The sequence below is a fragment of the Lissotriton vulgaris genome, chromosome 4_1 (assembly GCF_964263255.1).
Source record: "Lissotriton vulgaris chromosome 4_1, aLisVul1.2, whole genome shotgun sequence".
NCBI classification, from domain to species: domain Eukaryota; kingdom Metazoa; phylum Chordata; class Amphibia; order Caudata; family Salamandridae; genus Lissotriton; species Lissotriton vulgaris.
Genome location: NC_141691.1, coordinates 309492087 through 309517505, shown reverse-complemented (window position 1 = coordinate 309517505; position 25419 = coordinate 309492087). Strand labels below are relative to the sequence as shown.

The following is a 25419-nucleotide window of genomic DNA, read 5'->3' as shown; positions in this document are numbered from 1 at the left end:
ATTAACGTCTGCTTCACACGGCTAGGCACAGTCAGATTGGGCAGTTTGTGCAGGCTTATTTTTTATTTTGTTTATTAGTTTCCGTGAACATAAAGAACATACATATATTTAACCTGTACATCATCCAGTAAAATGTAAATATCTGCGTATGTATGGCTGGAATATCATAACAGGTATATAGTGGTTTAGCGTAACAGAGGTCATGCCTTAGTATCTTTCAAAATACAGTGCTTAAGGTTAACACTGGAGAACTCCTACTTCACATATAGCTCAATATAGTTGGGCTGTCCTCGCTCCTTTTGCCAGATTGCTGTGCCTATTTCCCAAATTTCGACCTAACCCAATTTGCCTTCATTATGTCCTCATTTGGGTTGTCTTGCCATATATAGTTCAAATGGAGCCCAAATATCTCTAGATCTGCTGTCGGCCGGCATTAGAAGCCAATATTCTGTTAATTGCTCTTGATAAAATGCAATGTCCACGATCCAGTCATTAATCGTGGGCACAGGAGCATGCCTACAGTGTCTGCCTACAAGGCACTTTGCCAGCAGGAGCATCTTAGCGATAAGTTTGTCCGCTATAGGCGGTATATTTGCCACATAGCCTAGCAGAACAAGTAGTGGCGTGTTGGCTACTGCACTGTTCGTGATAGCTTCAACTTCAACGCATCCATTTCTCCAATAGGTGGATTATTTGTAGGCATCACCTGGCCAGATGCGAGAAATTGATTAGGCGGAGCCTATAATCCGGTCAGTGGTCCTGTTTAGGTGTAGCAATAGTGCCACTGGAGATTGGATATATTAACACCTAGAGCTCCTTGCCAGTTGCATGTCCCTAGGTGTGGTAGCATGTGTTGCTGTCTATATAGTGGACCATCTTTGCAGGATTGGGAGCAGTGTACAGCCTGTGGCCAACCTCTGCTGTTCATAGCCGAAAACCTTTCCACCAGCTGTCCAAAAAGCCTCTAATAGGCATGAGGGATATGTGTTGCAACCTGGTGGCAACCACGGTAGCAGTGCTTGACGCTCTCAAGTTGGTAGGAATTGTGTGGGGCTGCGGTCCCAATTTGATATGAAACGCAATAAGTATTGCCACATCAGTGTCGAGTGAAAGTTAAAAGGGGAATCGAGGTCCAATAATCCCACCCTTACTCGCAGTGATAAGGATAATTACTAAGAACTTAGAGTTAGAATGAGAGCCTTCAAGCTGTTTGATGGGAGGAGAGACTATTGGTGGAACAAGAGATCACTGTTTGTCCACTTCTCACTCGAAGAGGGAAGGGCAAGAGTCGCCAGGGGTTGCCATCAGGAATAATGCGATTATAATTAGGGCTCCCGATTTTCAGTTTTTACTGATTTTTATAAATAAATACAGACGGAAACTATTTGTCTTCTGTCTGTATTTATATTTGTAAACGGCAAAATACTATTAAATGTAATGTTGCCGCGCTGCCGTGATTCAGTTGCTGTGCAGCGCTCCTGTTTACCGATGCCGGGAATTCCCTAAGGTGACGTACTGTGGACCTATTGGCTCAGGGTCTTTACTGACGTCCGTGACCCTGAGCCAATCTTGGTCGTATGCAAGCCTAACTGTGTGGGTGTGCTAACACCTCCGGTGCCGCCCTGTGAACTTTTACACTTTATTATGGGGGCTCACCTGCCTACTATACCCTTTACCGCTGCAATTTGCTCAGCCCCAGCCTGCCTCCCGAGTTCGCTCTGCACTAGCCTGCTGCCATTGTACTGCCGAGGGTCCAGGACTCCGCCGCTGCAGTTTGCTCAGCCCCAGCTTGCCGCCCGAGTTCGCCAAGGTAAGTGTATGTGGCTATTTCCTACCCCCCACCCCCCTTTTGGCATCGCAATCCCACTCCCCTGTCGTTTGTCGTGTTGGTCAGCCTGGGGTGGGACAGCTGAAGGAGAGACAGCCACGCAGGAACTTTACTTTAAAACAAAATAATCGTGTACAAATTGTTGAGTTTGTTTTTTATGGACATTTCTTGTTTTCTTTCTCGTTCTGCGTAATGTTACGTAGAACCATACATATGTAAATAAACAAAAGGAATCCACTCCTTGGGTGTAGGGCGTGTCCTCAAATTGGGGAGCGCCCGTGTTGTTTTTGGTCCCCTCACACACCAACAGGCCCCTTGGTGTCATGCTTCATCATTGGGGTCCTCGTACCCCTCTATGGGGTACGGCGTGCTGCAATCTACGGATACGCGGGAGCACTTGTAATGACTATGTGTGGTGTGGATGAGGTATTTAAATGTGAGTGTGTGGTGGGGTTTAGATCTAAGTGAGAAAAGTTTAAGAAGTACCTGGCTCGTGGGGTGGCAAAAAATGTTTTAATGGGCCCCCGGGCTGGTGCTATTAAAATGAAGTGTGGAGGTTAACAACGCAAAACAATGTGCATTACCTCCTTCCTGTGTGCGTCGACATGTTTCGGTGTAAAAACACCTTCTTCAGGACGGGGTACACAAATCCCCACCTTACTCACGTTTCTCTAACTTTTATCAGAGTCTCTAACAAAAGTGAGAACTACAGTGCAGGTAAAATAATGTACCTAACAAAACGCCGCTTAATAGCCGACCTGTTAAGAGAAGAAGACAAAAAATCTTTTTTGGTGGTCTGCTTTTCAACAACCATGGGTAAAGTGACCAGTGGTTACAGGTGACCAAAATTCCGGTTAAGTCGCATACTATAGGTGTTATTCGTGCCTATAGTGGGATTTAAAAAAGACGAACTAGACACACTGACATATAACATAAAACACTCACTTTTTATAGAATTGGCGTATAGCGTTATTCAAAACATAACACCATTAGTGATCAAAGATGTTTGTCATATTGTTTAGTGCCCCTGTAAGGAAAAAGAGACACTACATGCCCCTATACACAGGTAACATACTGTTTTGAATGGGTAGAAGTGCCCCATGAGCCAACAATCCAAACGTCAGGGTCCCTTCTGCTATTTAGCACCTGGAGAGAAAGGCGAAGTTCAGAGTCCCATTTTTACTTACATTAGCGTCGTGGAGACAGTGCTGCTCTTTGCTGTATATACTCACGATTTCAGTGAGGAAATTCCTCCCGACCGACCCCTCCGTGGGTCCGGTGATTATGCCAAAGAGAGTCAAAGGTACGGGTATTTTGTACCTTTTCCCGGGCCTGAGATAATGATTTAATTGAATAATTAGCCTTTCCTGCCTGCCCTTCTAAGGGCTTGTTGTCAGCTCTGCTCGCGGCTCCATGTTAATGTGTACCGAATACCCATCTTTGTTCTTTTTCAAAGAGTCCTTGCTCTGACTGCAGCTGTTCTACTACTGTTCACTTTATGTCGTTGACACACTGTTCGTTTTCCAGAAAGTGGGTGGCCATCTTAGTTGTGATCTTTTTGCAACGTATGTTGCTCTTGTGTTCACCAATTCGTACCTTCACTAGTCTTGTGGTCACGCCTATGTATTCCAGTTTACACAGGCAGGTGATCATGTAAATAACATTTCTGCTATTACAATTAGTCAGTTTCCGTTGTTTCCACTTAGTTCCGTTGGCGAAGATCAATTGTTTGCTTTTTTGTGTGAGGTGGCAGCTTGCACAGTTTCCACATGGGTGATTGCCCACCAGGCTATGTTGTGAGAGTTGTTGTTGTGGTTTGGGGCGTGTGTGAACCAGCTTGTCTCTGAGGTTTTTACCTCGTTTGTGGGCGAGCATTGGTTTCTCAATACACAGAGTACCACTCGTTAGAAAGCGCCAGTGTTTGTTCAGCAATTTGGACACTTAGTTGGAGTGGGAGCTGTATGTAGTCACACAGATAGGTATGGTGGCTCCCTGATCTGTTGGGATTTTGTTTTCTAACAATGCTTCCCTGTTATTTCTGGCCCTTTTCATGGCGATGTTGATAATCCTGTCTGGATATTGTCTTCTCCGCAGTTTGTTTTTCAAGTCCTGTGCTTGTGCCTTGTAATCCTTAATCTGGGTGCAGTTCCGCCTTAATCGCAGGAATTGTCCGTATGGTAAATTTGTCCGTAGATGACGCGGATGAAAGCGGTCATATCTGAGGAGGCAGTTCCTTGCGGTTGGTTTAAAGTGTGTGGTGGTGTGTAACTTACCATCCTCATGGAAAATATTTAGGTCAAGAAACACTAGTGTCTCATTAGAAACTGTGTGAGTAAATTTCAGAAAGTGATTCTGCAAGTTCAACCATTCCACGAACTGTATTACCGTATGATGGTCATCTTGCCAAATCACAAGCACATCATCGATATACCTTTTCCAGGTAAGGATGTGTTGTTTGTAAGGGTTGCTGTTGTGTAAAATCCTTGTGCTTTCCAAGTGGTGGACATATAGTCCTGCCAGACTCGGCGCGAATGCACTGCCCATACTGGTGCTGTGGCTCTGGAGGTAGAGGGTCCCATCGAACTCGAAAAAGTTTTTAGTGAGTGCCAGAGTGATGCACTCCATTACGACACCACGTGGGGTCTGGTACTTCCAGTTAGCACTGTACAAAACCTCCTCAATTATAGATATGGTTTCGTCATGAGGGAGGCCTGTGTATAGGCTTTCTACATCCAAACTCAGCAGTAGTTGGCTGTTTACATCAAAACTGAGGTCTTGTAAAAGTTGCAGTACCGATTTGGTGTCCTTGAGGTAAGTATCAGTCCCTTGTACCAAGGGGCGTAGAAAAGCATCAGAGAATTTTGAGAGTGGTTCCAGAATGGAGCCTATACCCGAGACAATCGGTCTGCCGGGCGGATTTTCCAGACTCTTGTGTATTTTGAGAATACAGTAGAATCGAAATTTGCCTAGCTTATGTAACGGTAAGTTTCAATTCTTTTAAGGACACGGAGGCGAGGATTATGCTATATCTTCCTTCGATTTATTAACATAAAACTCCACAGCAGCTTAGGAAAATATTCAAAACAGTGAACGAAAAATGCTTTAAGTCCCAAAGCATTTGAAGGAACGTTTTAACAGTCCAAAACCACAACTTCCAAGAGTCTCTTGTGTATTGCTAGTCCATAGTCCTTCCATCATGTCTACCATAGCTAGATAGCCAGTCCTCTCTTCCTCTTCCTCCTCTTTCTTCGCGCAGATCACGCATTCGCCTCACTGATCCTGCTTAGCACCCTCGTTGCCTGCTGGAAAAAAGGACAGCGTAAGCGAGGAGTCACAGGAGTCGAAAAATATGACAGAGGAATAATCAAATTCTAGTCACATAACATAACTGCATAAAGTAAAAGGCTTTACTTACTGCCATACGGGCGGGTAGAAAAAACCACCGTGCGTTCTGGGTGGGATAATCCTCGCCTCCGTGTCCTTAATAGAATTGAAACTTACAGTTACATAAGCTAGGCAAATTTCGATTCTATGTCAGGACCGGAGGCTTCAGATTATGCTAGTTCAAAGCTTACTTACCACCAACTGGGCTAAATCCACCACAGGTTTAAAATAAAACCTCTTAAAGGTGGAGTCCGAGGACCAATCTGCAGCTCGCATTAAATCCTCCAAACGAGCACCCACAGCGAACGCCTTAGAGGCCATGGCCCCTCTGGCAGAGTGTGCTCCAAAAAGCTTCGTATTGATGCCTGCTTCTTGCATGACCCAACGCACGCACCTGGCAATAGTGGGGGAGGAAACAGCTTTGTGTGGCTTCCGCAAGGCAATCAATAATTGACGCTCGCCCGGGGGGCGCAAGTCTAATGTTAAATCCTCATACGCTTTGAGGCATTGCACAACACACAACTTAGGGGTGTCTAGAAAAGCTGGATATGAAATGGACGTGACGCCGTTTTAGTGCGGCGACTCACGGTAAAAGTAACCCCATCCGGGGAGAAGATGCGCGCTGATATGTCCAGGGCGCGTACGTCAGACACACGTCTACAAGAAACTAAACACAACAGCATGGCCAACTTTGCCGAAAGCTCTTTTAGAGACAGATAGGAGTTGGCCGGCCATGAAAGGAACAAATTCAGGACCAAATTGACGTCCCAAAGGACAGAATACCTGGGTTCTGGAGGCAACGCGAGCCGAATAGCCCGCAGAAGACGACAAACAAAAGGATGCTCCCCCACCGGAGAGTTATCGATGTTGGTGTGGCCTGCCGAAATCGCTGACCGAATCGCATTAATTGTTCTGTAGGCAAGGCCTTTGTCGGCTAGTTCAGCCAGGAAATTCAGGACGGGAACGAGGCCCGCGACCAAGGGATCCAAATCCCTTCGAAGACACCAACGCATCCACTTAAGCCAAGCGGATCTGTAGCGCTTCGTCGTACTATCGGCCCATGCCTTGGAGAGAAGGTTCTCAGCCGACCCCGAAAGGCCCGGGAGCGACCAACGTCTCCTGAGAGCCTCCACGCCATGAGGCGGAGCGAGTTCCGCATGATGAGAGGATGCGGTTCCTGATCTGGATTCCTCAGGAGGAGAGGAAACCGGGGGAGTAGGATTGGAAAATCCCAAGAAAGTTCCAGAAGAACCGGAAACCACACTTGAGACCTCCAAAGCGGTGTAATCAACGCCAGCTCCACTCCTTGGCGGCGTACCTGGGCCGCTGTCCGCACCACCATGGAGAACGGGGGGAACGCAAACGGTTTCTCCCGACTCCAATCCTGCAGAAAGGCGTCCGTGGCCTCCGCGAGAGGGTCCGGCCTCCAACTGAAAAAGCGCGGCAGTTGGTGGTCCAGACGGGACGCAAACAGGTCCACCGAAAAGGGACCCCAAAGGCTTTGTAGCCACTGGAAGACTTCCGGATCCAGTTTCCACTGACTGGCATCCCTGAGGTACCTGGACTGCCAATCCGCTACCTGATTGGCTTGGCCTGGCAAGTATTCCGCTGTCACAGCAATGTGACGCGATAGGCAGTAATCCCAGAAGTCCTTCGCCAAATTCGCCAGAGCGCGAGAGCGAGGACCCCCTAGATGGTTCACATAACGAACCGCTGAAACATTGTTCATTTTCAGTAAAACACAGGCCTTGACCGAATCCTTGGTCCAGCAACGGACCGCGAAGGAGCCCGCCAGGAGCTCCAAACAGTTGATATGCAACCGTTGTTCGTCTGAAGACCAGGCGCCGCCGGTGGAGAAATCCCCGCACCGAGCGCCCCAACCCGATCTGCTGGCATCGGATTCTATGACGAGATCTGGGACTGACCCGAAGATCGCCCGACCATTCCACGCCTCCATGTGAGACAGCCACCACGACATTTCCTCCTTCACCTCCTCCGTGAGAGGAACCAACTGATCGTAGCTCATCCCTCTCCGGAGGTGCTGAGTTTTGAGGCGTTGAAGCGCCCTGTAATGTAGGGGCCCCGGAAAGATCGCTTGGATGGAGGACGACAGAAGTCCTACCACCTTGGCGACATGTCGCAAGGACGTATAATCCTTTGTGATTGTCTGCCGAAGCAAATGTCTGATCTTCGCAATCTTCCGGGGTGGGAGACTCAGAACAGCCTCCACCGAGTCCACTACGAAACCCAGGAAGGTAAGTCTCTGAGTGGGGGTCAAAACCGACTTGGAGCCGTTGATAACGAACCCCAGTTTCTGAAGAAGGTGTACGGCCTGTTGCAGCTGCCCGGCCAAAACCACTGGACATTGACCCATGAGGAGAATGTCGTCCAAGTAGACCAACATCCGCACCCCTTGACCCCTGAGGTACTCCACCACCGGATGCAACACCTTTGTGAAGCACCAGGGGGCCGATGAAAGGCCGAACGGCAGCGCCGTGAACTCGAACACTCTGTCGTTCCACAAAAACTGAAGGAAACGACGGTGTGGCGGGTGGATAGGAACGACTAGATAAGCATCCTTGAGGTCTAGCCTCACCATCCAATCCCGAGGGAGGAGCACGTCCCGAAGGAGGTGGATACCCTCCATTTTGAAGTGTCGATAGATCAACCACCCATTGAACTCCTTGAGGTTGACACCAGGTCTTTTGCCCCCATCCGTCTTGTCCACTAGGAAGACATTGCTGACAAACCCATTGGGGTGGCACGTTGATTGACGAATGGCACCTTTGCGAAGCAACTCCGCGACCTCTCCGTCTATCAAAAGCGCGTCGGACTCTGAAAACACCATCGGACGTGGAAAAACTTCCTGAGTGGGCTGGTCGTAGAACTCTATATGGAACCCGCGTATGGTTTGCAAAACCCAAGCGTCGGCAGTGAGCAATTCCCACTCCTCGTAAAAGGCTGCCAACCTCCCTCCTATCGGAACCTGATCCAAACAAAGTACACTCACCGGAGGTATTCCCTGGTCCAGAATTCTTCCTGAAGCCTCTGCCGCCGAAGCGTTGCCCTCTGGTGGGATAGAAATTATTGAAGTTCGCAGAGGTCTGGTACTGGCCTCTGCCGGAGCCTTGCCCTCTATTATTGGCCTGTTGGCCACGGCCGGTCGCGCGGCCCCTGCCGCGACCGACCCCTCCAGAGAAACGCTGGTGAAAAACGCGTTTGATGCTGGACTCTGCCTTGTCCAGCGATGTAAAAGTGGACACGAACTTGCCCAGCTCTCTGATAAAGGGCTCGCCGAAGAGGCCCCCCTGGGCTACCGCGCCCGCCTCCGACGAGGCCAGGTCCCCCAGCTTAGGGTCTAGTTTAATCAGTAGTGATCGCCTGCGCTCGGAGGACAGGGCGCAATTGGCATTACCCAGAAACACGATAACACGTTGTGCCCAATTCGATAGCACCTCCGGGGAAATGACCGTGCCATTCGCTTTCGCCTCCTCCGCCATGTCGAGGATTTTTGTGGCAGGCCCTACGGCATCCAGTAACTTATCCTGACAGGACCGCCAGGATCGGTCAATACCCTTGCGGGGATCTTTCATGAATTTGGCCAGGAAGGTGGCCATCTTCGCATCCAACTCGGGGGTCATAGCCACCTTCCCTTCCAAAGTCGGCCTCGGGCATTCCCCTCGCAGACAGCCTCTGGCTTCTTTTTCCAGTGGCTTGCGCAGTCGACCCGTAACAAACTTTGCCACAGTCTCTCCCGGCGTCCAAGCTGCGGACCGCGGATGAACAATCTCGTCTGGGTCCAACATGCCCGATTCATCCCGAGGAAGCTCTGTGGCCGAGCTCGAGGGACGCCAAGAGCGCACCGACTCCCCGTTATCGTCAGTGTCCGGTGAATCATACACTGGTGAAGCGGGGGCCGTGCCAACGTCCCCTGTAGCGTCAGGGTTCGCCAGGGGAGCAGGGGGCGCAGCCGTCGCCTTTGCCAAAAAGGCGTCACGGAGACGCTCAAAGGCGCCTCTGTCTACCCCCCGCGACTCTGAAGAGGGTCCCTCTCTGCAGGGTTTCTTCGGTGCCGGCGGTTTCCCGCCCGATGCTCCCGGGGGTCAGCAGGCGCCCCCAAATGCGCGGACGCTAATTTTGCGCATTCTTCCACAATGCGTGCGGAGAGGCGGTCCTCCATGGGTCCCACCACCTCCGTCACACAGCGGTAAATGGAGTTATCCACCGCTTGGTAAAATTCATTGTCCTGGAGGTAGGAATAGGGCTCCTCCTCATACTCCCCTTCCATCACGAACACACAGAAACAAGGGGACAAGCCACAAGACAGAAGGCAGGGACAAAACACCCCCCAAATCCAGGGGCAACTCTACAGGCACCCAAGAGGGCGTTAATCGAAAGGTAGTTCGATTTTGGGCAGACAAAACTGACTGCGATTACTTTGTGGGCCAACAGGCGTGGCAGGTAGGGCTGCACCAACCCCCCAGCGCGCGGACTCTCCTCACCGGGACCGAGTCTTGCTACCCCTCAAGCGTGCTATGCCACACGTATGTAACTGAGGTGCACAAAAAGGCGCCCGAAGGTGTTTTATGCGGTCTACGCCGCAATACAGACCCCAGCGGGGTGTCGGAAAGCAGGAGTACAGACCCGGTAAACCAGGTGTTAAAGGGGCAAGCGAGGGCAGGCTCCGGCGCAGGCAGGCTCCTCAGCGCGGCTCCCGTAACTGAAGAGACGCGCCGAAGAGCCGGCGAGACGCGCGGGCGCCCTCTGGCAGCTTTATCAGTCACCGCACACAATCGGGAAAAGAAAAAGTCGCGTAGGAACGAATAGAACGTTCCCGCGACTGGGGACTCTGCAATGAAGAAACGCAAACCATGCGACGAGCCCCCAACAAATCGTATACACGATAGATAGAGTAAATCTCATACAAAAGTAAAACATGAAAAGCACTTATCCGGCTGCGGGAGCAGCGAAGAAAGAGGAGGAAGAGGAAGAGAGGACAGGCTATCTAGCTATGGTAGACATGATGGAAGGACTATGGACTAGCAATACACAAGAGACTCTTGGGAATTGTGGTTTTGGACTGTTAAAACGTTCCTTCAAATCCTTTGGGACTTAAAGCATTTTTCGTTCACTGTTTTGAATATTTTCCTAAGCTGCTGTGGAGTTTTATGTTAATAAAGCGAAGGAAGATATAGCATAATCTGAAGCCTCCGGTCCTGACATAGAAGTAAGATGTTCTTGGCGCTTTCTGAACTAGAAATTCGGCCTCCATTTTTGAGAGCCAGTTATGTGCCAGGGCTTCCTCTATCATGTCCCTGATGGTGATCCGGATTTATTCCGTTGGGTCTAGGGGTAGGATGGTGTAGTTGCGTCGGTCTGACAGTAACCTCAGGCACTTTTTTTTATAGGCTTCTGTTGTCTGTACCACTATGGCTCCCCCTTTGTCGGCGGGCTTAATGGTCATATCACGGTTGTTAGCCAATTCACGGATAGCCTCCCGTTCTAGTCGGCTCGTGTTGTGAAAGACTTGGCGATTCGCTCGTCCATTTCTTTAAGTTCATTCATTACAACATTTTCAAAAGCCAGAACCTCAATGGGTAGAGTTGTGTCTGGTGGTGTAAAAGTCGACTTGGGTCTCAGGCCTGTGTCAGTTTCAGTGGCTCTTTCTTTCCCTTTGAAAAAGACCTGTAATTTGATTTTGCGTATGAACTCCATGCCCCTATATACAGGTAACATACTGTTTTGAAGGGCTAGAAGTGCCCCATGAGCCAACAATCCAAACGTCAGGGTCTCTTCTGCTATTTAGCACCTGGAGAGAAAGGCGAAGTTCAGAGTCCCATTTTTACTTACATTAGCGTCGTGGAGACAGTGCTGCTCTTTGCTGTATGTACTCACGATTTCAGCGAGGAAATTCCTCCCGACCGACCACTCCGTGGCTCCAGTGATTATGCCAAAGAGAGTCAAAGGTACAGGTATTTGTACCTTTTCCTGGGGCTGAGATAATGATTTAATTGAATAATTAGCGTTTCCTGCCTTTCTAAGAGCTTGTTGTCAGTTCTGCTCCCGGCTCCGTGTTAATGTGTTCCGATACCCCGCATGCGTGTAGTTGGTCCCACGCATGCGTATGAAGGTATTTCACACTGATCTATTCATACGGAATACCGCTGTTCATGCCTCTCTTAAAACAAGGATTTTACTGTGCAAAAAGGGTTTTGAATACGGGTAACTGTGTTGTTTATTCAATGTGAATAAAAACCCGGGGGTCCTGTTGATGACCCTGAGCTCGTGTGAGTTCAGGTTAGGGCTGTAATATTAGTAAATTATCCTTAGATGCTACTGCGGATCCACGAATGAACACGAGGAGCATGACAGGGGCCCTACCCGACAACCCATCAACCAGCCGGAAGGGGACCTAGTGATAAACATCACTCCATGGCAACTAACCGCCACACAAAAAGATGTTCTGAATAAAGGACTGGGTTTTGTCCCCACCAACAAACTGGATCTATTCAAACTGCATACCGAAGTACAGGAGTTCATACACAAAATCAAATTACAGGTCTTTTTTAAAGGGAAAGAAAGAGCCACTGAAACTGACACAGGCCTGAGACCCAAGTCGACTTTTACACCACCAGACACAACTCTACCCATTGAGGTTCTGGCTTTTGAAAATGCTGTAATGAACGAACTTAAAGAAATGGACGCAGCGAATCGCCAAGTCTTTCACAACACGAGCCGACTGGAACAGGAGGCTATCCGTGAATTGGCTAACAACCGTGACATGATCATTAAGCCCGCTGACAAAGGGGGAACCATAGTGGTACAGACAACAGAAGCCTATAAAAAAGCGTGCCTGAGATTACTGTCAGACCGACGCAAATACACCATCCTACCCCTAGACCCAACGGAATCAATCCGGATCACCATCGGGGGCATGATAGAGGAAGCCCTGGCACATAACTGGCTCTCAAAAAAGGAGGCCGAATTTCTAGTTCAGAAATCACCAAGAACACCTTACTTCTACTGTATTCCCAAAATAAACAAGAGTCTGGAAAATCTGCCTGGCAGACCGATTGTCTCGGGTATAGGCTCCATTCTGGAACCATTCTGAAAATTCTCTGATGCTTTTCTACGCCCCTTGGTACAAGGGACTGATACTTACCACAAGGACACCAAATCGGTACTGCAACTTTTACAAGACCTCAGTTTTGACCCAAACAGCCAACTACTGCTTGACTGTGGAAAGCCTGTACACAAGCCTCCCTCATGACGAAACCATATCTATAATTGAGGAGGTTTTGTACAGTGCTAACTGGAAGTACCAGACCCCACGTGGTGTCGTAATGGAGTGCATCACTCTGGCACTCACTAAAAACTTTTTCGAGTTCGATGGGACCCTCTACCTCCAGAGCCACGGCACCAGTATGGGCAGTTCATTTGCGCCGAGTCTGGCAGGACTATATGTCCACCACTTGGAAAGCACAAGGATTTTACATACCAGCAACCCTAACAAACAACACATCCTTACCTGGAAAAGGTACATCGATGATGTGCTTGTGATTTGGCAAGGTGACCGTCCTACGGTAATACAGTTCATGGAATGGTTGAACTTGCAGAATCCCTTTCTGAAATTTACTCACACAGTTTCTAATGAGACACTAGTGTTTCTTGACCTGAATATTTTCCATGAGGATGGTAAGTTACACACCACTACACACTTTAAACCAACCGCAAGGAACTGCCTCCTCCGATATGACAGCTTTCATCCGCGTCATCTACGGACAAATTTACCATACGGACAATACCTGCAATAAAGGCGGAACTGCACCCAGATTAAGGATTACAAGGCACAAGCACAGGACTTGAAAAACAAACTGCGGAGAAGACAATATCCAGACAGGATTATCAACATCACCATGAAAAGGGACAGAAATAACAACAGGGAAACATTGTTAGAAAACAAAATCCCAACAGATCAGGGAGCCACCAGACCTCTCTGTGTGACTAGATAAAGCTCCCACTCCAACGAAGTGTCCAAATTGCTGAACAAACACTGGCGCATTCTAACGAGTGGTACTCTGAGTATTGAGAAACCAATGTTCGCCCACAAATGAGGTCAAAACCTCAGAGACATGCTGGTTCACACACGCCCCAAACCACCACAACAACAACAACAACAACAACTCTCACAACATGGCCTGAGGGGCCATCACCCATGTGGAAACTGTGCAAGCTGCCACCTCGCACAAAAAAGCAAACAATTGATCTTCGCCAACAGAACTAAGTGGGAACAACGGAAACTGACTAATTGTAATAGCAGAAATGTTATTTACATGATCACCTGCCCGTGTAAACTGGAATACATAGGCATGACCACAAGACCAGTGAAGGTGCGAATTGGTGAACACAAGAGCAACATACGTTGCAAAAGATCACAACTAAGATGGCCACCCACTTTCTGGAAAACTAACACTGTGTCAACGACAAAGTGGACAGTAGTAGAACAGCTGAAGTCAGAGCAAGGACTCTTTGAAAAAGAACAAAGATGGGTATTCGGTCTGGGTACCAGTACCCAAGGCCTGAACGATAACATTCCCTGGGGACAATTAGCTTAGGGATTGTCCATGTTTCTCAGCAAACCCCCCTTTTTTGTAAAAAACAGAGCCCACTTTGATGTCATGAGTAATTAGTCAAATTCATGCGCTAACACGCTGCACACCAACAGTGCAACAACACCCACCTCTAGAAAACGCTATCCTACCAGACGATTAGCCGTGTATGTTGAGCATAGTGTTATACGCAACAGCACAAGCATCTAAAGATAATTTACTAATATTACAGCCCTAACCTGAATTCACACGAGCTCAGGGTCATCAACAGGATCCCCATGTTTTTATTCACATTGAATAAACACAGTTACCCGCATTCAAAACCCTTTTTGCACAGTAAAATCCTTGTTTTAAGAGGGGCATGAACAGCGGTATTTCGTATGAGTAGATCAGTGCGAAATACCTTAATACGCATGCGTGGGACCAGCTACATGCATGCGCGGTATCGGAACACATTAACACAGAGCCGCGAGCAGAACCAACAAGCCCTTAGAAGGGCAGGCAGGAAACGCTAATTATTCAATTAAATCATTATCTCAGCCCCCGGAAAAGGTACAAATACCCGTACCTTTGACTCTCTTTGGCATAATCACGGGAGCCACGGAGGGGTCGGTCGGGAGGAATTTCCTAGCTGAAATCGTGAGTACATACAGCAAAGAGCAGCACTGTCTCCACAACGCTAATGTAAGTAAAAATGGGACTCTGAACTTCGCCTTTCTCTCCAGGTGCTAAATAGCAGAAGGGACCCTGACGTTTGGATTGTTGGCTCATGGGGCACTTCTAGCCATTCAAAACAGTATGTTACCTGTATATATGGGCATGTAGTGTCTCTTTTTCCTCACAGGGGCACTACACAATATGACAAACATCTTTGATCACTAATGGTGTTATGTTTTGAATAACGCTATACGCCAATTCTATAAATAGTGTGTGTTGTATGTTATATGTCAGTGTGTCTAGTTCGTCTTTTTTAATTCTCACTATAGGCACGAATAACACCTATAGTATGAGACTTAACCTCAATTTTGGTTACCTGTAACCATTGGTCACTTTACCCGTGGTTGTTGAAAAGCAGACCACCACAAAAGATTTTTTGTCTTCTTCTCTTAACAGGTCGACTATTAAGCCGCTTTTTTTTAGGTACATTATTTTACCTGCACTGTAGTTCTCACTTTTGTTAGAGACTCTGATAAAAGTTAGAGAAATGTGAGTAAGGTGGGGATTTGTGTACCCCGTCCTGAAGGTGTTTTTACACCGAAACATGTCGACGCACACAGGAAGGAGGTAATGCACATTTGTTTGCGTTGTTAACCTCCCACACTTCCTTTTAATAGCACCAGCCCAGGGGCCCATTAAAAAATGTGTTGCCACCCCACGAGCCAGGTACTTCTTAAACTTCACTCACTTAGATCTAAACCCCACCACACACTCACATTTAAATACCTCATCCACACCACACATAGTCATTACAAGTGCTCCCGCGTATCCGTAGGTTGCAGCACGCCGTACCCCGTAGAGGGGTACGAGGACCCCAATGATGAAGCATGACACCAACATGACGCCTGTTGGTGTGTGAGGGGACAAAAAACAACAAGGGTGCTCCCCAATTTTGGAGGACAAGCCCTATACACAAGGAGTGGATTCCTTTTGTTTATTTACATTAGTCTAGGGAGAACAAATCCATCTCGATCAATTCTCTCTCTCCCCCCTTTGTTATTGATAGTAGAACCATACATGCCAACATTTTAGTGGAGCAAAGTGGGAGATTTAAAAAACAAATCGGGAAAATGGGCTCTTGAATCGATTTCCGTTATTTATGGGCTTTGCAAGTGCGCTTCTGCAGGATCGAGTAAATAGCAGGCAGAAAGAGGGTGATGCAGGTGTTGTGCACAGGCCTGCAGTGCATACACCAAGTTACACCAGAGGTGCAAATAGAGCCAAATTTCGGTGGGGGGTGTGGGAGGGGGGGCGGCGCTCTTCCAGCAATATGCTGAGTTGAGATGGAGAGGCTCTAAAAAGGGATGAAAACAATGCCTCGTTAAATACCCAATTGGTCTTTTAAAGACCTGTGAAGTACTCAGGTGCGGCTTTCTGTGTGCCTGTGCAATCTATTTTTGAATCTTTTGGCCATTCCAGTATCATCAGTAAGTATTCAAAGGGTTTCAGTGGTTGCATTTGATCAACAAACCAGAAAGAGCCTCAATGTCCTCAAAGTCTCTTGAAATGCACCTGTGCTTGTACTACAATGGCATCGTTTTCACGTGAATGTACTGTGTTGACCAATAACAACCCAACGCATGTGTGCATTGTCAATTTAAATAAATGTGGAAAAATACTAGCTCTTGCGTCGGCTTTTGCTTGTGGCGAAAATAAATGTGTATAAATACAGAAAAAATGCCCAAAAAATAAATAAGGATAAATACAGACAGAAATGGCAAAAAAAAAAATACCATAAATCCGGGAGACCTAATTATAATTAGGTTCCTAGCTGAAACCCATGTTAATGGTAGTTATCATAAATGTTCATCTGCGGTTGGCAGGGCAATTCTTGGTGGGGGATCCTGTGTCTTGCAGGAGGAGTGAGGAGGTGTCCTCTTCATCCAGTTCCACTGTCGAAGAGTCCAAAGAGGGTTGTAGTGGTTCTCAAAAGAGAGTTACTGCTGTGGGGGCTGCCAAACGCCTGCTGTCCTGGACCTACTTCTGGGATGGGGTCATAGAGGAAGATCAAACATTTACAGCTTGTTTCTGATGTAGTCTTTGTCACCGTCTAGGTGAGCGTGGTGATCTTTGCTAGGAGCATCCGCTTGGGAAGATAATCCTTGGCTCTCACCTCCCCCATTCCCAAGCCACATTCAATTGAAGGAAAACAATAACCTTCTGCCCTGTCTTCACCTTCAGGTTGGCAGGGAATAGTATTGTTGGATTTAAGCCCATATCTGTTATTTTTTTGACCCATAGAAAAGACTTCTGACCCTTAGAAAAGAGGCCTGCTGGCGGTGGACCGTGAGCGGGTTGTTAGGGAAGACAAGTATTCACTGATTGTCTTTCTGGACCTTTTCTGCCTGTCTTGCTGTTCTTAAAATTGCATCTCATCTTCATAGTATACAAATTTGGCAACTATTTACCTTGGAGAAGCACCTGGGAGGGTGGGGGGAGCTGGCACCCAATAGGCCCTTTCAATGGAAAAGAAGAAAATGAGGTCTTGAGGTGAACAAAGTCTTTGAACCGTGTTTTTAGGTAGTTCACCATGTTGTGGCCCTTGCAGCCCTCATGTAGGCTAACTATAAAGAGGTTACTCTGATTAGATCAAATCTCTGTGTCTTCTGTTCAGCTCTCCAGGAAGCAGACCTACTCTGCTAAATTCCATAGTTGTTGCTGGAGATCTGTGGTTTGCAATTAAAGTGTCTTCTCTGACTGGGTTGTGATTTCTGCAAATCTCTTGTAATCAGTTCGTAACCAGTTTACGATGGCCCCCACATTTACTGTGGTCTCATGAGAGATCCTCGTTGTTTATATGGCCTGAAGTATGGCATCAAGTTTGTCAAGAGTCCATAGCTGATGTGCTAGGCAAGACCACTTCTTTTTACTGGGCAAGGCAACTCTGAATGGCTTAGTTCTGCTCACCCTTAAAGCTGTAGCAATCCAGTATTGGTATTCTTGTTGTATAGTCAGCAGAGGATCAGGTAATAAGAGAGTCATGAATAAAAGATATATATATATATATATATATATATACATATAATATTAAGGCTCCAGATACACCGATATCGTGGGTCACTCTTGGTGTCGGGTGCCGTAAAACGCAGCGGTGTACCGCGTTTTTCAAATTACAGCACCAGTCCTCCTTCCCATACCCAGCCGGGCCGGGAACGAAGATACAGCACTCACGGGCTCAGGTAATGCAGCAAAGTTTTTATTCAAGAAAACGCGTTTCGGGACAGCGTCCCTTCGTCAGTGGTTCGACAATGAAAAACGCTGCGCCATTTTTTAAAACCCACAATTGGTCACAAAAATGAAAGACTGACTGTTCACAGCCACAGTAAAGTGGCGCCATCTTGGAGTGTCTAAAACGGCATCAATGCCCACATTTGAGAATATTGTTCAAACACAATTTCATTTCGTTATCACATTATAACAAGACATTTCGCCGTATATCGGCAAGCACGACTCTAGAATTATGGTCATGACATCACTCCCTCATATATTGTGTTTCTTGAGGTATGTTCTCTCGATTGGGCTCAGCAGTGTGAACTGGGTAAATCAATGTCATAATGACAGTCAAAGTCTGCAGACCACAACATTATTTATATCTTATGAAACCTAATTTGGGTTAAATCTCGCCGTGGATCGGCAATTGCAGCCAAACGGATGCATGAAGTCACACTTGCTTCGTCCCTCTCAGAGAACACCCCTAATGCCAATTATTTTGATTAGCCGACACATGTTCAAAACCTCACAGACATAGATACCCACCACCCACCATTACTTTTCAACATTTTTACTGTTTCATTGCTAATTTCATCTTGAGTTATTCCAAAAATTACATCTTCAAATTCATATGTTGCTCAGTGTTAACAAAGAGAAAAAGAGAAAATAGGTGATGTCATGACCATAATTCTAGAGTCGTGCTTGCCGATACACAGCGGAATGTCTTGTTATAATGTGATAACGAAATGAAATTGTGTTTGAACAATATTCTCAAATGTGGGCATTGATGCCGTTTTAGACACTCCAAGATGGCGCCACTTTACTGTGGCTGTGAACAGTCCGTCTTTCATTTTTGTGACCAATTGTGGGTTTTAAAAAAATGGCGCCGCGTTTTTCATTGTTGAACCACTGACGAAGGGACGCTGTCCCGAAACGCGTTTTCTTGAATAAAAACTTTGCTGCATTACCTGAGCCCGTGAGTGCTGTATCTTCGTTCCCGGCCCGGCATGGGAAGGAGGACTGGAGCTGATATATCTATCTATCTATCTATCTGTCTATCTATCTATCTATCTATCTATCTATCTATCTATCTATCTATCTATCTATCTATCTATCTATCTATCTATCTATCTATCTATCTATCTATCTATCTCTATATATCTCTATATCTATACCTGACCGCCAAAGGTAGCGGTTTCAACAGGCGTAGACCTCCACTCCAAAAATGGGTGTTTTACTCGATTTTAGCAAACACCAAAAAGCCACATCACAAGTTCCTGTGCCAGTAATCCATCTTTATTTCCAGCAAAGTGCAAGTGCCCTCCCTGACGCGTTTCGCTCCGCAGGCGGAGCTTGATCACATGACGCTGGTCATGGGCTGGGGAAATATGCCCAGAGGGTTTCTTAGACTGGTTGGTGGATTAGGTTGCAGCACAGCTGATTTTCTATTCTATTGCTAATTGCTAATCCCATTGATCCAAATGCAAGGACCTCTCTGATTGATCATTATGTTTTTTTGGTTTCCCCATTATATGTGTTTCAATCTTTGTTCAAGACCGAATAAATTGATAATCGAGCGGATTCCAATAATTGCCACGTGGGATAATTCATGTGACCTTCTCTATAACCTTTAAAACCCGTAAAACATTAACAATGATGACTCTTAATCTGTGTGTTGTTGTGAAATGTAAAATAGGCTTTAATCTAAAAGTACCAGAAAATTGAGTTTGATGCCACTGACCATTAAAAGGTTGGCAAACCTTTTTTTTTGTTTTGTACAAAGCTCTACTTTGCCCCAGAGAGCATAAACTATTGAGAAGACCACTCTTGATAATTTAAGAAAAAATGAAATTACGCTTTTTGGGTAGGATGTAAATAAACAGTTTGTATTAATGCTGTATTAACCATGACTTTGCCAACTTCAACCATTTTCAGAGTAGAGTCACTCTTTTGTAATTTTTTATTAGCAGTTTATTGTGGTATAGTTACTCATTGCGATTTGTCTTTCCTTCCTCCACTCCATAGAAAGATAACAGCATTAAGTGGGTTTCCAGATGGGACTATATTTTGGACAGTATGCCACAGACCAACATCCAGTGGTTTAGGTAAGAGTAAGTTCTTTATTGTGCTCTTTGAAGAATAATCTTAAGACTGCAGATTTTATAAGCACTTCTGTTGCATTTTTGTGGCATTCTTTGAGGGTCCTCTGTTTTAGAAGCACTACTGGTATACAGACCGGGTATAGACCTGAACACGAAGACAAACTAGGTTTACCCTCCAAATTAGGCCACACAGTGCTGACACAAGGCCCTTTTTCAGGACAAAATGATTGCTTGGTAAAATTAAGGTAGTAAGATGTGATAGCCATCTAGAGTTTCCAAGATGGTGGCTTTATTTTAGGTACTCCAGCAGTGGCTCGCATCCATGGGCCCATATTTCACAGAGGCACATTGGACTGAGCAGTGCGCTCTAAAAGTATACTTTACATTAGGTTTATCGACTAAACTTTTCAAGATCAGAGGTACATTTAGTTTTTTCCTTCTGTCTAATCCCACCGTAAATGCGTGACAGAAAACTATCCTTTCACCTAATGTTTGTATGGCTAATGTATTGTTGGTTATCTTGAAAATTGAGAAATAGAAGTCAAAGAAAACATTGGATGCCCTCAGTCAAACAGGAACTACAGTTATTGTGTGCAAACATTTGAACAGACCACTGTAAGTCTTTTCCTTCAAAAGAAAGAGGAATAAACTTGAGCCACCTTCAACAAGAGATGACCTTGGCAAGTTGAATAACAGTAAGGAAATACATAAGTTCTTGCAGGAATCTTCTCATCCTGTATTATTCTTGTGCCACAGTGTCACTTAAGAATAAGACCTCTTCAAAAAGATCTTGACAAACAGTGTACACAAGTGAATGGCCAGTGTTTCTATTATGTTCAAGTCACAGAAAGCATGAGTTATGCTACACTTTGGTGAAAAGGCAAAACCACTGTCTATTTAAGTCAGGATCTGTACGAAGTCAAACCTTACCTTTGACAACAGATCCCTCAATGAAAGGTTTGGGAGCACAGTCGAATTGCAGGAAAAAAAGCTACACATAAATATGCTAGGCTTATAAGTTATGACGCTTCCATAGAAGTCGTTTTTTAGGTCTCGCGACCTATCAATGCGCGCAAGCGCATTAAGCGGAGCGAGAATTCAAGTGCTCAAAATCCTCGACAAACCAAGGGCTTTTTGCTGTGGTTTTCTTTGAGTTCACGTGAATCACGTGACCAAACAAGCACGCGCATCAGCCTCCCTCCTTCCTTCCTAATTGCATTTTTTCACGGCCGCACAGCACATCAAAGGGCTTCTCCCAGCGTGTGCTGTGCGGCTTCTCCTCCCTTAATTATTCATGGCTGGCCGGTGGCCGGCCGTACTTTGTTTCCCGGCCGCTCGTGCGCCATTCAAAATCTGCACATGGTGTTGGGTTTCGATCCCAACAAAGATTTCCGCTTGTAAACATTTCTTTATTTAGTGACTTCTCAAACTTTGCTACACTTTATTATGGAACAGGAACAGGCTTGAGGCACTTCAATACTAAGCGCTACACAACCTAAGACCAAACCCGTTGTACTTTCATGCAAACCTACACGGCGGCGGCGCTTGTTTTTCTCTACTCTCTCCCTCTAAGTACCCCCTACCACTCCATTCTGCGGCCTATTTATCCGGTCTCAGGGTCTCTCAATACCACTATCTCACTAGCCTTTTCCCCGGTCTCTCTCTTCCCCTGCTCTCGCTCTCCCATATCCGGCACTCCCTCCCTGCTCTTACTTCCCCTACCCCCTTCAGCCCTACAAAACCTGTGTCTGTGAAGTCAGCTGGCATACCCTCTTGACGCACGTGGATTCTGGCAGTCTCTCACTGAGGGTGTCTATTTTAAGTGAAAGTCGACATTAGCTAAGGCACTGGAGATTACACTGCGCAAGTATATCACTCATTTACCAAGGGAGGGGCGTGGCCCCACCCCACAGCCCGCTCGATGCCCAGCACATGCTCGTGACGCTTCAATACTAAACCTGTCGACTAACCACCGACAGCAAATGATGACCAAGCAACGCCCACAACTAATAGCCTTAAGAGTACCTTACTAAAGTGTGCCCAAAATAAGAGCGTTATGGTGATAGTCCAATGTTTCTAAGCGCTATTCAAATTCAAGTAACATAATGAAATCTACAACTCCCACAATGCATGAAGCTAGTTCAGGAACACGCCTCTTTTCTGTTGTACAATTATCTTACGAAAACTCACTGGGTCTGGCACTCCTTGCTGCAGCTGCATAGCACCCATTCTGTCTGCACAGGAGTGTCTGTCAATAAGATCTATGAACTTGTCTTACGTGAGCTTACGTGTACCATTGCTCCACAAGTACCCAGCTTCCCATGCTTGTTTTAGGGGGCGCTCTGCTGACTGCCAGGGCGGGCTGCTCCCAGCTGCCATTTGTACACAGCAGGGGCTGCCTCTCACCATCAGGTCAGACGTTATCACATACTCCGGCCCCAAAGACCCCTCCCCCTTTGAGCCAAGCCATTTGCTTTTTAATTAGTCAGAAGGACCGTTTCCAGGTTTACATTTCAATGGGATCACACATATCCCTTTTACAGGGATAAGAGTTGGTGTGCTCCCACATCAGCAGTCGGAGCGCATCTTTCAAAATTGAAAAGTTATGTATTTAATGCGTTTTTTGTGTTTGGGTCGGGAGGAGGCTGTAATTGTGTGACAGTTCTTACATCCCAAAAAGCGTTGTTATTGGTATGAGGGCTCTGTCGTGCGCCATTCAAAATCTGCACATGGTGTTGGGTTTCGATCCCAACAAAGATTTCCGCTTGTAAACATTTCTTTATTTAGTGACTTCTCAAACTTTGCTACACTTTATTATGGAACAGGAACAGGCTTGTGGCACTTCAATACTAAGCGCTACACAACCTAAGACCAAACCCGTTGTACTTTCATGCAAACCTACACGGCGGCGGCGCTTGTTTTTATCTACTCTCTCCCTCTAAGTACCCCCTACCACTCCATTCTGCGGCCTCTTTATCCGGTCTCAGGGTCTCTCAATACCACTATCTCACTAGCCTTTTCCCCGGTCTCTCTCTTCCCCTGCTCTCGCTCTCCCACATCCGGCCCTCCCTCCCTGCTCTTACTTCCCCACCCCCTTCAGCCCTACAAAACCTGTGTCTGTGAAGTCAGCTGGCATACCCTCTTGACGCACGCGGATTCTGGCAGTCTCTCACTGAGGGTGTCTATTTTAAGTGAAAGTCGATGACATTAGCTAAGGCACTGGGACATCTCTGGATGTCCTAGTCCCCTTGTCGTACACCCCTAGATGGGCAATTGGAAAGACGAGGGTTGCAGACTGCGTACACACAGATCCACTTGGACCATGCTCCGTGAGTGGGCCTGGACACTACCCATGGAGTCTGCCGCAGATGAGCAGTTGCAGAGGCTCATGATGACTTTGAGGAGTCTAGCACTATTCATTGCAAAATGTGTTTTGCTCACAAATTGTGGGGCTGCTGTGTGTCATGCACTTTTCCGCTGCACAATACTATAGCTTAGTTCTTGTCCGGATGAAATCGGGAATTGTTGGTTTTTGTATAATTATATGGAACTGTTAATGTTCTGGATTTGCTCTACCAAGCTACTGCTCTATGAAAGAGAGTCTACTGATAGACATTTACAGGTGTTTCTACTCTCAGTAAACTGCATACACACACCGGCACTGCGCACACACAGGCAACAACAACATCTATCCGCACCACCACAGCATCAATCCATGCAAAAATTCAACAACAACTATTTATAAAATCTTCGCTCAATGTTTCAAACTTTATTACAAATGCCACAACATTTTTTTAAGATTTCACTTCTAATCTTACATATTCTTCACCAAAAAAAACACTGAACATAATATTCAAAAAAGGTATTTAGGAAAGTTTACAATATTGCCATTATAAAGTATAAATAACTTTTATTTCAATATTAATTAATTAACAAATAAAAACATTTATTTTACTAAGATATTTACATCTAAGTCACGTAAATACAAAACATGTGGCATTACAAATGCTATAAGTGTCACATTTGCTAAAGTTAAAATTATTGGCATTGTAAATCACTAAACATAAATATAAAATGTCATTTACAAAAACCAATAGCTCCAACTTTCCTACTGCGAGACCTATTGGCAACGCCAGTGCTTGTCCCTTCCTGCATTAAAAGTATCTCACGATAAGAACTGACGTGTGATGACGTTCTATTATATGAAAACTCAAGTAGGGGCAAAATTCAAGCAGTAGTCCATGGAAGCAGGGACATTGTGGCAATTGGTCCTGTGACACAGCATCAACTTGACAGTGAAACTTGTCTAATGCTTGTGAACATCTGACTCCCTCAGCAGGAGAAACGTAGGCTGTGAAAATTGGGGGTTAAACTCAAATCTGTTATATGTAATATTCCAATGGTGGGGCAAATCCAAATGAGATCTATTTGCAACACCAACCATCGTCAAATGATGAACGTTTGCAAGCAGGTGGTGGAACCCTAATTTGATAGGGAAATATTATTCGATTCCATACCGGTCTTACTGTCTGTAACATCAGCAAAAAGAAAGATGGGGAGTTGCAAGCTCGAAGAGTTTTGAGCAGGGACATGGTCTGGCTCTTTGGTTCTCTACCAGCTCCCCCATGCACGCTATGTCTCTTTGGAGCTCTACAGACTCCCTCACAGTGTTCCTTCAAGCCCATCAAGAGGCCTTCGATCTAGTTTTCCACTGGCATATTCACAGTCTGTGCCCCAGGTCCATCTGAGCCACTTCTGCCCTTGGCTCTAGTCTTGATGCTGCCCCGGCTCCCATCACCGTGCCAGGCTCTGGTACTTCAACGCTGACCTAGCCACCCGAAAGGTGACCAAGATTGTCGTCTCAGTTGCCCACTCAACGCCGATTCAACTTCGACTGACATCACAACCAAATTAGAAAGAGATTTTTGCACTCACTTTACCACAAGGCAGGCAATATTGTATACTCTCTCTTTTTGGGATGGACTTACGACCAGGGTAATGAGTTTGCTTGGCCCTATGCCAATGACCATTAGTATGAGGACTTGAACGTGGCTAGTTGGCTAGATACTTCTTGTGACAGCCCTTTCTCTCCTTTGCTCTCCTTCTGGCATGGCCACAGAAGAATCTGCCTCCTACGCCATGATTATGCATAGGGTGGCTGAAGTCCTTGACGTCCACCGGTCCACCATGGAGGTAAAATAACCATCTTGACCGAAGTCCTGCAGCATGGTTAGACTACTTTTGAGCCTCTCCTTCCCTTCAATGTAGCGTTGATGCGTACCTTCCAGGGACTTGGGCTAAGCCTTTTTCCAGGCCCTCCATTTAACTGGTAAGTTTCCAGACACTATTAGTTTGCTCCAAGCAACCCGGCGTTTTTGTCATACCACCCCTCTCTGGAGTCTTATGGTGCAAGCTTCCACTATTCACTACAACAAGGGTACCAGAGGGTCAAAGTCTTAACAAGGAATATTTGGATAATGGTTGAGAATTATTACCACTAGCTATACCACAACTCTTCTTTGTGAAATAGACGTGAGCCAAACTAGTGTATGGTCTCTAACACCCATCA

At 46.3% G+C, this 25419-nt stretch overlaps 1 protein-coding gene across 1 annotated transcript in view; it reads left to right on the top strand.

Annotated features, from left to right (window-relative positions):
• Positions 1 to 25419, top strand: part of LOC147718680 (transmembrane 9 superfamily member 2-like) — a 1534671-nt gene that overhangs the window by 735244 nt on the left and 774008 nt on the right. The window contains exon 8 of the mRNA XM_086918630.1: positions 19774 to 19853. Within this exon, the coding sequence (XP_086774756.1) occupies positions 19774 to 19853 (80 nt within the window). The remainder of the gene's footprint in view (positions 1 to 19773; positions 19854 to 25419) is intronic.